The 18,081-nt window shown below is 35.1% G+C and overlaps 1 protein-coding gene and 1 long non-coding RNA gene across 5 annotated transcripts in view; one reads left to right on the top strand and one right to left on the bottom strand.

The window, feature by feature from the left end:
- Positions 1-15,834, bottom strand: part of LOC110261682 — a 38,102-nt gene extending 22,268 nt beyond the window's left edge. The window contains exons 1-3 of one of the 2 annotated variants that reach the window (XR_002346135.1): positions 15,508-15,834; positions 2,087-2,198; positions 1,144-1,233 (exon numbers count right to left, since the gene is read on the bottom strand). This is a non-coding gene — a long non-coding RNA (uncharacterized LOC110261682). The remainder of the gene's footprint in view (positions 1-1,143; positions 1,234-2,086; positions 2,199-15,507) is intronic. The other variant, XR_002346136.1, reaches the window with a different exon arrangement.
- The window catches only part of SUPT3H (SPT3 homolog, SAGA and STAGA complex component), a 397,821-nt gene that overhangs the window by 196,443 nt on the left and 183,297 nt on the right, over positions 1-18,081 (top strand). For all 3 annotated transcript variants that reach the window (XM_021099857.1, XM_021099856.1, XM_021099859.1), the window contains exon 3: positions 2,117-2,201. In XM_021099857.1, the coding sequence (XP_020955516.1) occupies positions 2,117-2,201 (85 nt within the window). The remainder of the gene's footprint in view (positions 1-2,116; positions 2,202-18,081) is intronic.

The following is an 18,081-nucleotide window of genomic DNA, read 5'->3' as shown; positions in this document are numbered from 1 at the left end:
GTCTTCAGGGATGCTCCAGAAGGGGAATATAGCATTATGGCTGCTAACTTTAGGATGTATGCATATCATACATATTTCCACAGTAACTGCACCATTGCAACACTTCCAATTTCTCCACATCCTAGCCAACACTTACATTTTGTTGTTAATAGTCATTCTTAGGAGTGTGAAGTGGTATCACCCATGGTTTTTTGTTTTGTATTTCCCTAATGGCTAATGATATCGAGCATTTTTCCATTTTCATTGGCTATTAGTTTCTTTTCATTGGAAAAATATCTATTCAAGTCTATCGCCCATTTTTAAGTGGGTTTTGTTGTTGTTGTGTGGTGGGAGTTCTTTATATATACTGGTTATTTATCTGATATATGATTTTCAAGTCCTTTGTCTCATTCTGTGACTTATCTTAGTACTCTCAATAGTTTTCTGTGATTTAAAAAGTTTAAATTTAGATGAAGTCCGATTTATTTTTTCTTTTGTTGCCTGTGCTCTTGGTGTCACATTTAGGAAACCTTTGCCAAATCCAAGGTCATGAAGATCTCACCTTCTGTTTTATTCTAAGAGCTTTATAGTTTTAGGTGTTTGATCTGTTTTGAGTTTATTTTTATATATGGTTCAAGGTAAGAGTCTAACCTCATCCTTGTGCATGTGCACATCTTGTTTCCCTGCAGCAATTGTTAATAGACTGTCCTTTCCAAATTGGGTGTTTTCATTGCCCTTATTGTAAATCTAGTTATATTTATTACTAGACTCTCTATTCTTTTCCTTTTGTCTGTTTGTGCCAGTAATAATTTTTTCCTCCTTCACTGGGCTAAGATGGGCAAGGTGCCTTCCCTGGAGTGGTAATTTCCTAGTTCACACAGTGGAAGTATCACCATCTGGGTGCTGCTTTCCCAGCTTCAGGATAGGCGTCTCAAACTCACCTCCTACCTTGCTTGAGGTCCCAGCACTCCTCCAGATACCTTGAAAACTGTGCTAGTTGATATCCAGGCTACAGGCTACTATGAAGAAGTAAATGCCTCTGGAATAAATTTTGGCTCCCAGTCTGTGGAGCTGCATTTTCTCATCTTCTCTGAATTCTCTTTTGTTTATGCTACTGCTGGTTAAAGCATGCTATAAATAAAAGTTTTTAATATATTATTGTACCTTTTCAAATGTTCTCTGCACGTGTAGTCCAAAATATGAACATTGAGAAGAAGACTTCTAAGATCAGTTCTGTCATCCATTCTTGATAACCTGCTTGTATATATAGAAATGATAGTTTATATCATTCACATAAATTTTTCTTAGCAGTTTTCATATTAATTACATCACATGCTTTTATAGTTTTTTTACATGATGGTTATTATGGTACCATCCAGTTGTCCCTTGGTATCTGCCCAGGACTGGTTCTAGGAACCCTTTATGGATACCAAAATCCTCATATGCTCAAGTCCCTTATATAAAATGACATGGGATTTGCAAATAACCTATGCACATCTTCCCATATACTTTAAATAATCTCTAGCTTGCTTATAACACCTAATACAAAGTAAATGAAATGTAAATAATTGTAAGTATAATGTAAATGATATGTGAATAGTTGCCAACGCATGGGAATCAAGTTTTGCTATTTGGAACTTTCTGGATTTTTTTTTTTTTTTTTTTTTTTTTTTTTGATTAGTGGTTGGTTGAATCCGAAGATGCAGAAAATGAAGGTATGAAGGGGCAACTGTATTGGTTATTTGAATATGAATATAATATTATATGTATATGCCAATACTATGAAGTTATTGTTAACATTTTGCATTTTTAACTAGTAAATGCCCTCAAAAATGACTACAAAAGAAACAGCATTCTCTAATTTGACTCCTTGCCAGGGAGCTTCCATATGCCATAGGTGTAGCCCTAAAAATAAAACAAACAAAAAGAAATAACGTTGATGACACTGCACTTTTCTTTGGAAGTTTCAGCCTGTGTAGGTGATATGCAGTTCTTTGTCCATAGAAAACTGTATACCCATTCTGTTATTTCAGAGAACAGTTTGTACTTTATTCAACAGATTATTATAGTATTTTCACTTTTGCCTTTCTTAAGAGTTTTACGGTACTTAATATTGATGTTTTGATTTTCTTTGCAGGTTTTCTTTAGGTGATGCCAGGAGGCCTCTTCATGAAACAGCAGTTTTGGTAGAAGATGTAGTACACACACAGTTAATTAATCTGGTAAGAGAATATAATCATATTTAATATCTCTCCCTCTGCATTCTGCTTATATTGGCATTGCACCCCAACAGTTTTTTAAAGATTTTTGTTTGTTTGTTTTTTTACCTTTTTTTTGCATTTGGAATTCTTTTTTTTAGCTCTCTTGAGGCATAGTTTTCATGTAGCAAAATTCCACCTGTGCAAGATTCAATGAGGTTTTTTTTGTTTTTGTCTTTTTTTTCTTTTTAGGGCCGCACCTGCTATATATGGAGGTTGCCAGGCTAGGGGTCTAATCAGAGCTACAGCTGCTGGCCTAAGCCACAGCCACAGCAACGCCAGATCTGAGCCACATCTGCGGCCTACACCATAGCTCATGGCAACATTGGATCCTTAACCCACTGAACAGGGCCAGGGATTGAACCTACAACCTCATGGTTCCTAGTCGGATTCGTTTCCACTGTGCTACGACGGGAACTCCTCAGTGCGTTTTGACAATTGAATATTGTCACACAACTACCAATGCAAGCATAATCTAGAAAATTTCCATCATCCAAAAACATTCCTTTGTACCCCTGTGTAATCAGTCTTTTCACCCACTCCTGACATCTAATAATGTGGATCTGTTATTTAATCATTATATCGGTATAGTTTCTATAAAAACTTTTATTTTGAATTTTAGACTAATAGAATTGCACAAGTAGTATAGAAAATTCTCAGATACCTTCCAACTTCTTCTGTTAACATTTTGTCTAACCATTGTACAATTATCAAAATTAGGAATAGTATTGGTACCATATTATTAATGAAGTTACCAATCTTATTTTAATTTCATCAGTTTTCCCATCAATGTCCCTTTTCTATTTCAGAAGCCGATCTTGCATAGCACACTAGTGAGCTGTCTGTCATACCCTCTCCTATGAGCTGTCTGTCATACCCTCTCCTACCCTCAGCCTTTCCTTTTTCTTTACGACATTGACGTTTTTTAAAAGTACTAGACAGTTACTTTGTAGAATGCTCTTCTTTTTCATTTGCTCTGGTGTTTTCTTATAGTTAGAATGTGGCTATGCCTTTTTGGCAAAAATACCGCAGAAGTGACGAATTTTTCTCAGCGTGTCAAATCAGTGGGTTCATTAACGTGTTTTTTTGTGATCTTAATTTTGATAACTTGGTTAAGGTGTGATATGCTATATTTTTATGCTGGAATGAAATCACTATTTTTTTTTCACATTGTTGTTAATAAACATCTTGTGAGAGGTATTTTCTGACTATGCAAATACACTCTTTCTCTGAGAAATTTTGCCTATTAATTTTAGCATTCATCAGTGGATATTGTCTGAAACAATTGTTACTGTAGTATTTGCATAATTACTATTTTTTATTTCCTTCTTTCCTTTTACCTTTTTAATTCAATTTTTTCTGAAAGAGCTACCCTTTATCATTTATTTTTAAAATTTTTAAGTACATATGTATGGATTAATGTGTCTTTAATGATCATTATGCAATAATGTCTTTTTTTTGTTTTTGTTTTTTTTGTCATTTTGCCATTCCTTGGGCCGCTCCCACGGCATATGGGAGGTTCCTAGGCTAGGAGTCTAATCAGAGCTGTAGCCACCAGCCTACGCCAGAGCCACAGCAATGCAGGATCCGAGCCACGTCTGCAGCCTACACCACAGCTCACGGCAACGCCGGATCGTTAACCCACTGAGCAAGGCCAGGGATTGAACCCACAACCTCATGGTTCCTAGTCGGATTCGTTAACCACTGAACCACGACGGAAACTCCCTGTTTTTTTTGTTTTGTTTTGTTTTTTGTTTTTTGCCATGGCATGTGGAACTTCCCAGACCAGGGATTGAACCTGCACCACAGCAGTGATGACTCAGATCCTTAACACACTAGGCCACTGGGGTACTCTTGATTATTTATTTCTATTGCTCAAATTGTTCCAGTGGAACACTTTCATGTCCTTTCCCCATTTTTCTATCAGGTTTTTGATCATTTCTCATTATATTAGGCATAGCAGTCCTTTGTTTGCAATGTATGATACAAATATATTCTTTCTGTGTGTTAGTTATCTTGACTGTTTTTATGAGATTTTTTTTTTGGCATGCAAATATTTTAATGTAGTAAAATGCATCAATCTTTTATTTCTCTTAGATTTTGAATTATGTTTAGGGATACTTATATTGAGTTTAAAGAGAAATTCATCCACATTGCCTTCTGGTACCTATATGGTTTCATTTTTAATATTTAGATTCCTAATCATTTGTTGTTTATTCTTGTTAATTGTGTGAGATATATCTAATTATATCTTTTTCCAAATGACTACCCAGTTATAACATTACCATTTATTAAAAAGTACACACTTCCTAGTGATTTGAAATGCCTTCTTTATAGTATACTAAATTAGTATATGTTTTGGGATCTGTTTCTGATTTTATATTCTATACCAATGGTTTATTTGGCTATGCATGTGCTAATACAATTTTAATTACATAGGTTTTATGGTATATCTTAAAGATTGTTACCACTAGACACCCCTTGTAATTTTTCTTTCTCTGTGTGCTCTTGATTCTTCTCCTTTTTTTAATAATAATTTTTATTTTTTCCATTATAGCTGATTTACAGTGTTCTGTCAGTTTTCTACTGCACAGTAAGGTGACCCAGTCACACATACATATATACATTCTTTTTCTCACATTATCATGCTCTGTCATGAGTGACCAGACGCAGTTCCCAGTTGTATACAGCAGGATCCCATTGCTTATCCATTCCATAGGCAATAGTTTGCATCTATTAACCCCAAATTCCCAGTCTACTCCACTCCTTCCTCCTCCCTCTTGGATTAATCTTATATGTTTTATTTTTCCATGTGAACATTAGTATTGAATCTCCTAGCTTCATAAAGTATCTTCTTGGTGTTTTTTATGGAGGTTGCATGAATTTATAAATCAATTTAAGGAGAACAACATCTTAATGTTGAATCAGTCTAGTGATAAGGAATGGCTTTTCAAGGCTATTTTTGTGTCTTTCGTGAGTGTTTTGATTTTTTCTATAGGTTTCACATATTTCTTGTTAGATATATTCCTTAATACTTAATCTTCTTATTTGCTGAATTACTGATTTCTTTCATTACTGAAAGAATGGCCTGCTCATATCTTCTGTTTCTTACTTTTCATTTGTGGGAGGTTGTACATTTCTAGGAATTTTTATGTTTCTTCTAACTTGCCATTTTATTGGCACATATTAGTTTGTAGTATTCTTTTATGATCTTTTGTATTTTTGTGCTGTCAATTGTAGCTTCTCCTTTTTCATTTCTGATTTTATTGGGCCCTCTTTTCTTCCCAATGAGTTTGGCTAAAGGTTTATTAATTTTGTTTATCTCTTTTCACGGAACTGCCTCTTAGTTTCATTCATCTTTTCTACTTTTTAAAAAGCTCTAATTCATCTATTTCTGCTCTGATTATTATGATTTCTTTCCTTCCAATTTTGAGTTTTTTTTTTTTTCTTCTTCTTCTAGTTCCTTTAGGTGTAAGGTTAAGTTGTTTATTTGAGGTTCTTCCCCTCCCCGAATTAAGCTTGTATGACTTTAAAACATCCCCTCTTAAAACTGCTTTTTCTTCTTTTTCTTTTTTTGTCTTTTTGCTTTTTTCCAGGGCTGCTCCCGCGGCATAGGAGGTTCCCAGGCTAGGGGTCTAATCGGAGCTGTAGCCCTGGCCTACGCCAGAGCCACAGCAACTCGGGATACGAGCCGCGTCTGTGACCTACACCACAACTCACGGCAACGCCGAATCCTTAACCCACTGAGCAAGGCCAGGGATCGAACCTGCAACCTCATGGTTCCTAGTCAGGTTGGTTAACCACTGTGCTACAACGGTAACTCCAAAACTGCTTTTTCTACATCTCATAGATTTTGGATTATCGTGTTTCCATTTTCAGTTATCTTTAGTTATTTTTTGACTTCCTCTTGGATTTCTTCTGTGATTCATTGATTATTTAGTACATATTGTTTAGCTCCCACATGTTTGTGTTTTATGCAGGTTTTTTTTTTTTTTCTTTCTTTTCTGTAGTTGATTTCTAGTCTCACACAGTGTTATGGTCAGAAGAGATGCTTGATATGATTTAGATTTTCTTAAATTTACCAAGGCTTGTTTTGTGGTGGCCTAGCATGTGATCTATCCTGGAGAATGTTCTTTGTGCACTTAAAAAGAATGCGTATTCTGCTGCTCTCAGATGGGATGTTCTATATAGATATAGATAGATATATAGATGTTCTATATACAGATATGTAGAATGTTCTATATAAGTATAAATATATTTTTTTAAGTTCATCTTGTCTAATGTGTCGTTTAAGGTGAGTGTTTCCTAATTGATTTTCTATCTGCATGATCTGTCCATTGATGTAAGTGTGGTGTTTAATTCTCTTACTATTTTTGTCTTGCTGTCAGATTCTCCCTTTGTCTGTCAATAATTGCTTTATATAGTTATGTGGTGCTATGTTGGGTGCATATATATTTATGATTGTTATATCTTCTTCTTGGATTGATCCTTTGATCATTTTATAATGCCCTCCTTTGTCTCTTTTAACAATATTTTAACTTTTTTTTCTAAATATTGCTACTCTGGCTTTTTAAAAAACTCCTATCTGCATGGAATACCTTTTTCCATCCTTTTGTATTCAATTTGTGAATTTCACTGAGGAAATTAAGCATCAAATAGAGGTTATAAACTGTTGACCTATGTATAGATATACCTAGAAACTTGTTTTATTTCACTCGCACTATATTTTTTAGGATATGATTTAGTTGCCTTCAAACTAAAATTAGATCACTTTTGCATAAAAAATTAGGATTTTTGGCTTCTCTCAAAACATTAACGTTGGAATGTTTGATGACATAGGCATGAATTTTTTTTTCTTTTTTTTTTTTTGGTCTTTTTAGGACTGCACCCATGGCATATGGAGGTTCCCAACACAGGCATGAATTTTAATATGGAAATCTGAGCTCAGTTGCTGCTTCTGCCTGTAGTCCATTCACACTCTGGTTTTCACCAGCCCAGCTTTATTTACTTAATCAGGAAAGTCTTCAGTATTGATGGAGTTATACAGCGTGTTGTTGCCTTTTTTTCCTACATCTATCTCCAATTTCAATTTTCCAGAAAAAATATCTTCCTAATTTTGGAGGAAAATTGTGTTTGTTAAAGGAATTGTATTTTTCCTCAAAAGCTGTGGAAACAGTGTTGAGTCTGTCATAGAAGTTCATAGCCAAAAATAATAAAGAAGTTGTTTTTTATGTGATTTACTTTATTCCCCTCTATAACGTGGCTCTGGTAATGCAAGAGTGATCTATCAAAGGTAATACATAAATTATAGAAGAAACAAGAGACATTAGATTATTTCTGCTCCCTGTGTAAAAGGGAAGAAAGTGACTCCAGTGTCCCATCCTCTGTCGTGCTATGTCTCCTGTCCAAAAAGCACCTTTAACTACTGGGGTAGTGAACTAAGACATCAGCTAACATGTTCCTCTTTCCCTAATGGAAAGACCTTAATACCTTAATCTAAAACTTAAAGAGGAAGAAAATCCATCTTTAATCTTTTTGGATCATGTTAGTAGCAGTTGCATATTGTTTCATTTGGAAAATAGTATATAGTAAGCCTGGCAGTATGCTAAATTTAGGAGTTTTTCTTAAATCTTTTTCTTCGTCTCTTATTTCTTTGACCTGTGATTCCTTTCTGAGACCTGTGCTCTCTCATCCTCCGTTGATTCTTTCTTAGCTCTTCATCCAGACCTGCCGTCCATTCTGAGTGAGTCTACCTAATTCTGTCCTACTTGTTAGGCTGTGACCAGCTCAGGCCCCTTTAACTTTTCTTCACTAGAGTTCTGCACGAAGATTATGGAGTATGTCAAAAGATGAAAACATAGTTTAACATCTAAATAAAGCTTTGGACTTTACTCAAGAACAAATTAGAATATTAAAATTATAGGATTTAAAAGTTGAATTACACTTGAGAAATTCTTTGTTATATAGTAGTTTGAACCAAATGAAATTCTCCTTTTTAGTGATCACGATTTTATATGATTCAGTGCAATACTAATTGTTGTCACTAGAGAGATTCTTCAAAAGTTTTGTCTTATTTTGTAAAACAATACTAATATTTACTTCCACAGTAGTTATAGAGGGTCATACAAAATAGATATTATGTATATAAATTATTTAGTAATGTTTCTGAGATACAGTATCCTCCTCTAAGTTACTTGTAGTAAATTTTTACTTTTGTGATTAACCCTAATAAGATAACAGGGCTATTTAATGGCATGATTTAGATTAGAAACGGATTGAAAAATCCATCGAAAAGCCCTTTCATATTTGCCAGAGATGCAAACCTTTTCATATCATAAGCTTCCTTCTTCTCCCACTCCACAGGTTGAACTTCATCTTCTGTATGAATAGATAGAGATTTGTGCCAACTGGAAATTGTGTGATTGAGTTGCTATTAAGATGCTGTCAATAATTATGTCCTTTCAAGTTCCCAAACTGTCATAGTTTCTGATGACTGTATAGCTGCTTTCATTTTTTTTCATTCAGAGTTAAATATCAGAAGACTCTCCTCATTTTATGCATAAAGTATAATTAACTACCATTTCATTTCAAAATCATATTGGATTTTCACTATATAACAGGTGACTAGTTAGCTCTTTGACCTCTTGTACTATGTTTTCCTCAGGATTATTCTAGTAGCTTTTCATTATAAAAATTAATAACAATTTTATATGGGTCAAAAGTGATTGCTTAAATCTCCCAACTGGATTAGCATACACTCAGTTATCCCCTCCCCTACCCCACTTACTTAAAATGCTTTTTAATTTGACAGTTTCTCTTTCTGATAGAAAAAAATCATGCAAAGCACTGTTCAGTCCTTATCACCACTCCTGTGGGGCTGTCACTTATGCCACCTCAGTAATATTTTATGAGTATGTTTTAAATTAGTAATAAAGTTTTCTGTGCTGAACTCAATTATAAGGGTTATCAAAATAGGACAACTGTTAAATTTGTGATTGCATAAAATAAAGGAAGTAGAGGTACCACAGGGACCTAATGAATCACAGAATGGAAACAGTCTTCTAGCTGACTAAACATTCAGACTTTGTCTAAGTCAAAGCATGGATATGTAACTTCAGCAAAGCGGAACACACTCCATGTCTACATGAATGGGATAGAGAAGTTCGCAAATGCCATCTGGGAAAAATTCTTGGCTTATTTTGTCTGTTTCTACTGTAGAGCAAATGAAGTACATGTATTTAGCATAAATAGACTGAAAGCACACCTGCTTTGTAGAATACACACACATACACACAGAGAGTGGTTCAAAAGGTACAACATTGTATGTCATGAAAAAAAGTGATGGCTTTCCTTTTTTACTTCTTTCTTTCTTTATGAATGTGTTGTGGAAATTTTATTAAATTTTTTTTGGCCTCTACCCCCTTTACTAATTTTCTGAATGGTGCTTTTTACGGGTTGAGTGCTCTTAATACTTTCTTTTAATTGGTCGTATTTTCCCTCGTTGTTACTACCTCATACCTCTAGGAATAGTATTGTATCTCCTCTTTAAAAAAAAAATTATGTTTGTGTTGCACTCGACAGATATTTAGTTTTTAATCTGTGACATAAAATGGGCATATTCCCAATAGATTGCCTCTTTAGCTGCATTTTCCCCTTCAATTGCCATGAGTATTTGGTACAGGCATAATGTAGAGGACCAATCAGGAAAGAATTTCCAGTCCTCTCCCTACTCTTAGCGTATCTTTTTTTTCTTGGTGTAGTAAATCCCACTAAGAGTCAGTTATTCAACTCTTCCAGGTAAGAGAATCTCAGAGTCCAAACTGTTTACAGGTTACCATCTAGTAATAGGTACCATTTCACGTTTCTTGGTTTTTCTTAGCATAGGTATAAAACACAGTCTTTGTTCCTTTCCATATGTTTCAAGGGTTTTCCTTTAGTGTTCTCCATTTATTTCCCGCTGTCAGCTAAGAGCCTAATATTTAACTTAAGCTAAGCTCTACCAGCTACTTGGATCCTGTGCCAAGCTTGGATTTCCGACCTATGCTGAAAGTTTAAATACTTAATGCATAGTTTTCTAAGAATTTCAGATTCTCACGACATGCAGATTTTTCATAACATTCCCTCTTTTCAGATTGAGTTGCATCTCTTATTTAAAATAGGTATAGATTTGTGTCAACTGGAAACTGTGTGACTGAACTGATATTATAATGCTGTCAATAATATGCTTTTGATAATACCTATTTCGAGTGGAATTCAAAAACTATCATCATTTTTGATGGCTGTATAGCTACTTGTATTTCTCTATTTATTCAAAGTTCAATATCAGAAAAATCTCTTGGTTTTATGCATAGCATACAATTATCTAACATTCTATTTAAAAGATACACTGGATTTTCACGATATGATTTTATCAGCCAACTCATAAACTGTACAGTCTATTGAACTATGTTTTCATATGTGAATTTATTTTCAAAGTCATTCTAATCTTTAATTATGAACGTTAGTGGAGTTCCCGTCGTGGCTCAGTGGTTAACAAATCCGACTAGGAACCATGAGGTTGTGGGTTCGATCCCTGGCCTTGCTCAGTGGGTTAAGGATCCAGCGTTGCCGTGAGCTGTGGTGTAGGTTGCAGATGCGGCTCGGATCCCGCATTGCTGTGGCTCTGCATAGGCAGGCAGCTACAGCTCTGATTCGACCCCTAGCCTGGGAACCTCCATATGCCACGGGAGCGGCCCAAGAAATGGCCAAAAAAAAAAACCAAAAAAAAAAACAACAAAAAAAAGTTAGTAAAGAATAAACTGACATTGGGAAAAGTCAGTGTCTTATCTCCCATCTGCATTCTCATTGGCATTGAATAAGATGATGTATATAAATGATTTAGCACTGATCAACACTATTTATCAATTAAAGTATGATTTAATTAATGCCAGCCCAAAATTTTAATAATAAATCTATATCCTTGGAGTAACACAGTGTTAAGGGCAAAGACACTGACGTGCCAGAAGAGAGCTCAAAGAGTCATACACGCCTTATGTATTTCTGGGGCCACTTTTCCTGGTTTTTCAGTCATCATACTTTATACAGTTATATCTCATTTTCTCCTACTTCTAAATCTCATTTCTGGTATGCTTAAAATCCTTAGACATAAGTTTAGATAAATAGGTGATATAATAATATATGAATTTCCCTGTTCCTGCCTTGTCTGTTCCCATCTAACTTTATGTCCTTGAGAAGAAACCTTCAGACACAGAATAGCCTAAATTGCCTTTGTTTCAATCCTAGGGCTTGGAAGCCTTTTTCATAAACTTCATACTTTCTCATTTATGGCTACAGTTTGAATAGAACTAAACTATCGGTGCAACAAGACAGTGTCGACTTAAAGCATTTATTTTTCTCCAGCAAATTCTTGATTTTTTGAGTCCCAGCATTTTGTATTTTAGTGATGACTACTGTGTTTAATTTTTTTCCTTCCCTACGAATGAAAAACTTTCAGAGTATTGTATGAAAAAGTTTCCCAAAATGCCTGAAAAACACATGGAACGATTTAATTAGTAGATACTAATGTGGATTTTGAGAGATGGAACAGAGAAATGGATAAATGGGAAGGTGAGAAAAGGGTTCAGTAAATAGAAAACCAGTTCAGGAGTTCCGTCATGGCGCAGCAGAAACAAAATCCAACTAGGAACAATAAGGTTGTGGGTTCAACCCCTGGCCTCGCTCAGTGGATTAAGGATGTAGTGTTGCCGTCAGCTGTGGTGTAGGTCACAGACATGGCTTGGATCTGACATTGCTGTGGCTGTGGCCGGCAGCCGTACCTCCAATTAGACCCCTAGGCTGGGAACCTCCATTTGGTGCAGGTGTGGCCCTAAAAAGCAAAAAAAAAAAAGGAAAAAGAAAACAAGGTCAAGCCCCCAAATGACCACTGTGTTAATGAGTACAGATTTATTTTATAATTATTATTGGGCCTAGTACTTTGTAAAATATGAGGCTCTATTTTTTATTATTGCTAATAATCTTTTCAAAACTAGTTTTAAATGTCTTTACCCTGAAGAATCTATAGAGAAAGCTTTTTATCTGAAATATCATTATAGTTAATAACTTCAATTTTATTTTATTTTATTTTATTTTATTTTATTTTAGTCTTTTTAGGGCCACACCCATGACATATGGAGGTTCCCAGGCTAGGGATCGAATCAGAATTGTAGCTCCTGTCCTATACTGCAGCCACAGCAACACCAAATCCGAGCTGCTTCTGCAACGTACACCACAGCTCACGGGGCAACGCCAGATCCTTAACCCCCTGAGTGAGCCCAGGGATCGAACCTGCATCCTCCTCATGGATACTAGTCAGATTGGTTTCTGCTGAGCCACAACGGGAATTCCAATAAATGCAATTTTTATCAGTATTAGCATTCATATTTAAGGAATAACCTCTAGGTACCAGAATCTAGTTAGAGTTAATCATCTTTCCTTTGTTCATGTGTTTTTTTTTCCGTGAATTGACCCTTTAAACATTTTAACTTCTAATACCTTGACTCCTATATAGGAGAATTCTGTTCAGGGGGAAATTTTTAATTCAATACTTTAATCATCCAGCATTATTGTTTGTAAACAATAATTCTTTTCCACCAACAAAAATCACTCAACAGAATACTCCCAGACTCATGCTTGTAACACCATTCTTCAAAATATGTATTCCTAAAAGTAATAGTATTTGCTGTGCTTTATGTAGCTGAATTTACAAAAGACTTGTAACTTCTAATAATCAGCTTAATCTGATTTTAAACTCTTGATGGTTTTGGAACAGGAATTTTTGTTTGAAAGAAAGATTGGCTTGTTAACTGAATTATGCAATTATAAGTAAATGTGGTCACAGCTGTTTTTGATTTCTTTGTTATATACCTGATTGGAAACAAGTTTTAAAAAATATTTTTCCATTTCTTAACACTGACACCTAGTGTTCACTATTCCTGTTATCTTAAATATCAAAATTTAGTTATTAATAGCTATGGAACCAGAATTAACATTAGACATTTTTTTTTTAGCAGTGCACCTGTTCACAGATCAATAGCTCCTATTTTTAACACCCACCAGTAAGACCATTTTTTCTAGTGATATACACAACACCATTACGAATCAGTTGCTGCAGCTATTTTGAACACAGCAAAACTGAAAGAAGGATAGAGTTTTAGAGGTAGAAGGAAATTGAATCTTAAACAAGATTCTTAAGATGCCTGATTTGTTATTAACGTAGTTCCTTCCATTCACAAGTCCAAGCAGATGATTTTGTTTTTGTATAAGTTTGATTCCTGGGTGATGGAAGTAACAGATCATGTTTAGTCATGTAAGCATTGAAGATTTGCTATTAGTAGTTGGCCAGGAAAGAACAATATTGTAATTTTTTTTTATTGAGGTAAATAGACACATTAGTTTTAGGTATGTATTATTATAATTCAGTATTTATATATATATATATATAGCAAAGTGATCAACACATGAAGTCTAGTTAATGTTCATCATCATACATGGTTAAAAATTGTTTTTTCTTATGGTAAGGACTTTTAAGATCTAGTCTCTTAGCAACTTCCAAATTTGTAATACTGTAGTATTAAATAGTCACCATGCTATTTATTGTTTCTAATTTTTGAAATGGGTGACCTTGTAATGTATGTTTACTATTTCTTGTTGATTGTTAAGGAAGATTTAAGTACTCCAATCTTTCTAGTAATAAAGTTTAAAGATCTAGAAGATTAGTATCACATTATCTTCAATTAAGTGAAAATGTTGGAGATTATTTATGCAGTAAGCAACTGTTAAGCCAGAGATCCAGGTGGCCAGTGCACATGGTGAAATTTATTCATTTCATTTTACATACCTTTTATTAAAGAAGGAGATGATTATTATTGGTAAGGTGAAACTTTTAAATGAGATTGAACATTTAATTTACTTAGGACTTTACAAAGTCAGTAATAAAGACTAAAATTCAAGTCTTTTCTAATAGAATTACTGCAGACTTCAGAGTAATTGAATATCTAAGTATAGTTCAATGGAGTATGATTTTCTAATGACTAAAAATCAAATATTTTAAATATAGGAGATAATCATAATTGAATTTGATTAATTTTTAATAGTAATTGTGATGTTTTTATTTAGTTAACCTAAGAACTTTGAAAGGGGAACTCTCAAAAGCTATTTTATATATAACTTACAATTTTATTATTTATATTTATAATTTATGTTATACATTTATTATATAATTAATATTTATAATTAGTATTTATTTATCATCTGCTACTTGGTAGACAGTTTTTTTGATGCAGGAGATATGTTTTATGAAGTTTTTTGTTGTTGTTGTTGTTGTTGATGTTGTTGTTGGTCTTTTTGCCATTTCTTGGGCGGCTCCCGCGGCATATGGAGGTTCCCAAGCTAGGGGTCGAATCGGAGCTATAGCCACCGGCCTACGCCAGAGCCACAGCAACGCAGGATCCGAGCCGCGTCTGCAACTTACACCCCAGCTCACGGCAACACCGGCTCATTAACCCACTGAGCAAGGGCAGGGACCGAACCCTCAACCTCATGGTTCCTAGTCGGATTCATTAACCACTGCGCCACGACGGGAACTCCATTTTATGAGGTTTTTATTCATATTGTTTTGGTTAACAGAAATGATAAGCCTAGAGGTGTAGAAAGAATTAGAAAAGAATTTTGATTGCCATTTCATTTTTAATAATTTTCAATATATTTCTCACATTATTTTGGGGGTTTGGATTTCAATCCATTCTGAATTAGTGTCTTCAGGTTATCAGGTTTATCCAGAAATCAACCAAGTTCTTGGAAAAGAGATGCCTCGTCCCTTTAATTATACTCTAACACATATGACATAAAGGGTGTGAAAAGACCTTGCCAGATATAACAAACATAAGTAATGAATTAGATAACGGTTGTAGAATACATAATTTTTCCTTGGCTTCAATTGTTGGAAATTTTTAATTTGAAATATTAATGTATATTAACATTGATGCAGATTGGAGCAATGGTAAATAATATACATAATTACAGTGATTCTATGTATATAGATACGTATTTAATCCAATATTTAAGTCTTCCTGTTGTAAGTTAGGACAAAAACTATCTCAAGTCACTTTTCCCCCAGGCACTTAATGAAAATGCATAATGTTGCACTTTTCATATTTCATTGGTTCCCATTTTATTCGAATTGCTTATTTCATTCAGAAGTCAAAATAATATTAAAGAAAGTCATCACACTTACATGTAAGTGGTGAAAGTATGCTTGGCATTTTCCCCGTTCTGTTCCAGATGCAAAAATTGACTGAAACTGTTGGGACAGGCAGCTGTTTTAGAATAGCTTCTGGTTTAATGTTTTATCAGGCCCAAGAGTAAAATATTCTGCAACTACTGCAATTTTATATTGCTACTTTTAAGGTAGAACACTGTTAAAAAATAGTGTGTAATTATGTGGATTCTGATAGAAGTAGAATCCTCTCTTCTCAATTATGCTGTATGTCGGGAGGTAGAGGTAGACTGGATGGAATCGTTAGCCACACAGGACCTCCCTCATTCATGGATTCATCCAGAGATTTGTTGGTAAACGTGCTAAAGCATTGTTTTAGGCTTTGGGGATATAATCGTACATGAAGCCTCTCCCCTCATAGAGCTTATTTTATTTTGGTGTACAAATAAGATAATAAATGAATGGATGATAACAGAGAGTGTTAACTACCATGAAGAAAATAATACAAGATAAGGAAAGGGAGAGGTAAAGTTAGAATACTTCAGAGGAGAGAGTACTTGAGCAAAGACTTAAATAATGTGAACTAGAATACCATACAGAGATCTAGGGGAAGAACATTCCAGATTGAGCCCAAGATCAGAGTGTGCTTCAGAAAAACATATTATCAGGGTGTTTGGAGTGGACTGAGTGGAGGATCAAATGCTAGGAGATGAGCTGTAAACAAGAGGAAGGGGCCAGATTTTGTGTGCCTTCTTTTTCTCTCTCTGTGTCACTTTTACTGTGTTTAACTTTGTCTAGGAAAGAAGTTTTTAAAAGATTTGATTTACATTGATAAATCTCGCTAAGGAATTGAATTTTGTTCTGATAGGAAACTGCTGAAGTTTAAAAATAGAGGAGTGATTGGTGCTCTGATTTAAGGGTATTTTATCTACTTTTTAAAGAACTTATTTGACTGGAAGCAAAAGCACATACATTTCAAAAGTATTTTTGTCCAAGTGAAGTAAATTTACTGATTAATTTTTTCAGCATTCCAGCAAGTACATGGTACAGTATCTTCAACTACATGTATGTTGTTGTGCAGCAGGTCCCAAAACACCTTGCATTTAAGGTTATTTTTTAAATTTTTTTAAGGGCCACAGGTATGGCATATGGAAATTCCCAGGTTAGGGATCAAATCCAAGCTACCGCTGCCAGCCTGCACCACAGCCACAGCGATGTGGGATCTGAGCCACATCTGTGACCTGCACCACAGTTCACCACAATGCCGGATCCTTAACCCACTGAGCGAGGCCAGGGATTGAACCTGCATCCTCATGGATCCTAGTTGGGTTCGTTTTCACTGCACCATGATAGGAACTCTGTGTGAATATTTTTTTTTTTTTTTTTGTCTTTTTGCTATTTCTTTGGGCCGCTCCCGCAGCATATGGAGGTTCCCAGGCTAGGGGTCTGATCGGAGCTGTAGCCACCAGCCTACGCCAGAGCCACAGCAACGTGGGATCCGAGCCACGTCTGCAGCCTACACCCCAGCTCTCAGCAACACCGGATCGTTAACCCACTGAGCAAGGGCAGGGACCGAACCCGCAACTTCATGGTTCCTAGTCGGATTCGTTAACCACTGCGCCACGACGGGAACTCCTGTGTGAATATTCTTACAGGAGTTTTTTGATGAACACATTTTTGTTGGGTGTACTTAGGGGAAGAATTTGTCATAGTATACAAAAGTTCAACTCTAATAAATACTGATAGACAGTTTTGCAGGGTAGATATGTCAGTTTCCACTCCTGTCTATAATGTACTAGACTTCCGGTTATCCCACATCCTTGCTATCACTTGGTACTGCCTTTCTTTGTCATTTCAGTTGTGGGTGTGTCTATTGCGGTACTGACCAGATCTGATCTCTCATCTGCTGAAGTAGCACCTCTTTCAAAATAGAATCTATAGTTCATGTAGGTGACTGATAATTCTTTATCAGAAAGGGACTTGTATCAACCTTGAAAATAAAAGAAACAATAATGCTCATGTCTTTCACAAACATGTACACTTGTGTACACGTAGAACGCTTTCTGATTCTCTTCACAAAGCCGTATCTAACTCCTCCAGGATTAACAATGAAGGATGGATATTAGGGATCCAGATCATAGGTCTTCCGTTGAACCTCTTCAACTAGAGACTTTCTCTGTTTTTCGTAAACCTTGCAGGATTTAGACTTAATATTACAATGTGAGAGGGCAATTTATCTTACAACGTATTTTATAAATAACCTCTCCGGCCTTATTGAAGAAGGTCGTAGATCTCTTTGACTTGTAATAGTCTGTGACTTGATTTCTTTCCTCTTGAACTCAGATATGTAGGCAGGAAACATCTATTTCTTGCCTTAGAGTGATAATAAGCTATTATCTTTTTTTATTGACCTCTATTTATGCTTAAAGTCAATGTGAAAGTAGATTTATTATATTCTTTGACTCTGTGATTTCTATCTTATATATACTTATATTTTCTATCACTTTGTTAAAATCCTCATTTTGATCATACATTGTTCTCTCCTAACCTCATTGGGCATTTTGAACTCAGGTTAATCACTTCCCTCCATTT

The sequence above is a fragment of the Sus scrofa genome, chromosome 7 (assembly GCF_000003025.6).
Source record: "Sus scrofa isolate TJ Tabasco breed Duroc chromosome 7, Sscrofa11.1, whole genome shotgun sequence".
Taxonomy (NCBI): Eukaryota; Metazoa; Chordata; class Mammalia; order Artiodactyla; family Suidae; genus Sus; species Sus scrofa.
The sequence above is the reverse complement of the archived record's forward strand: the minus strand, read 5'-3'. Positions and strand labels throughout refer to the sequence as shown.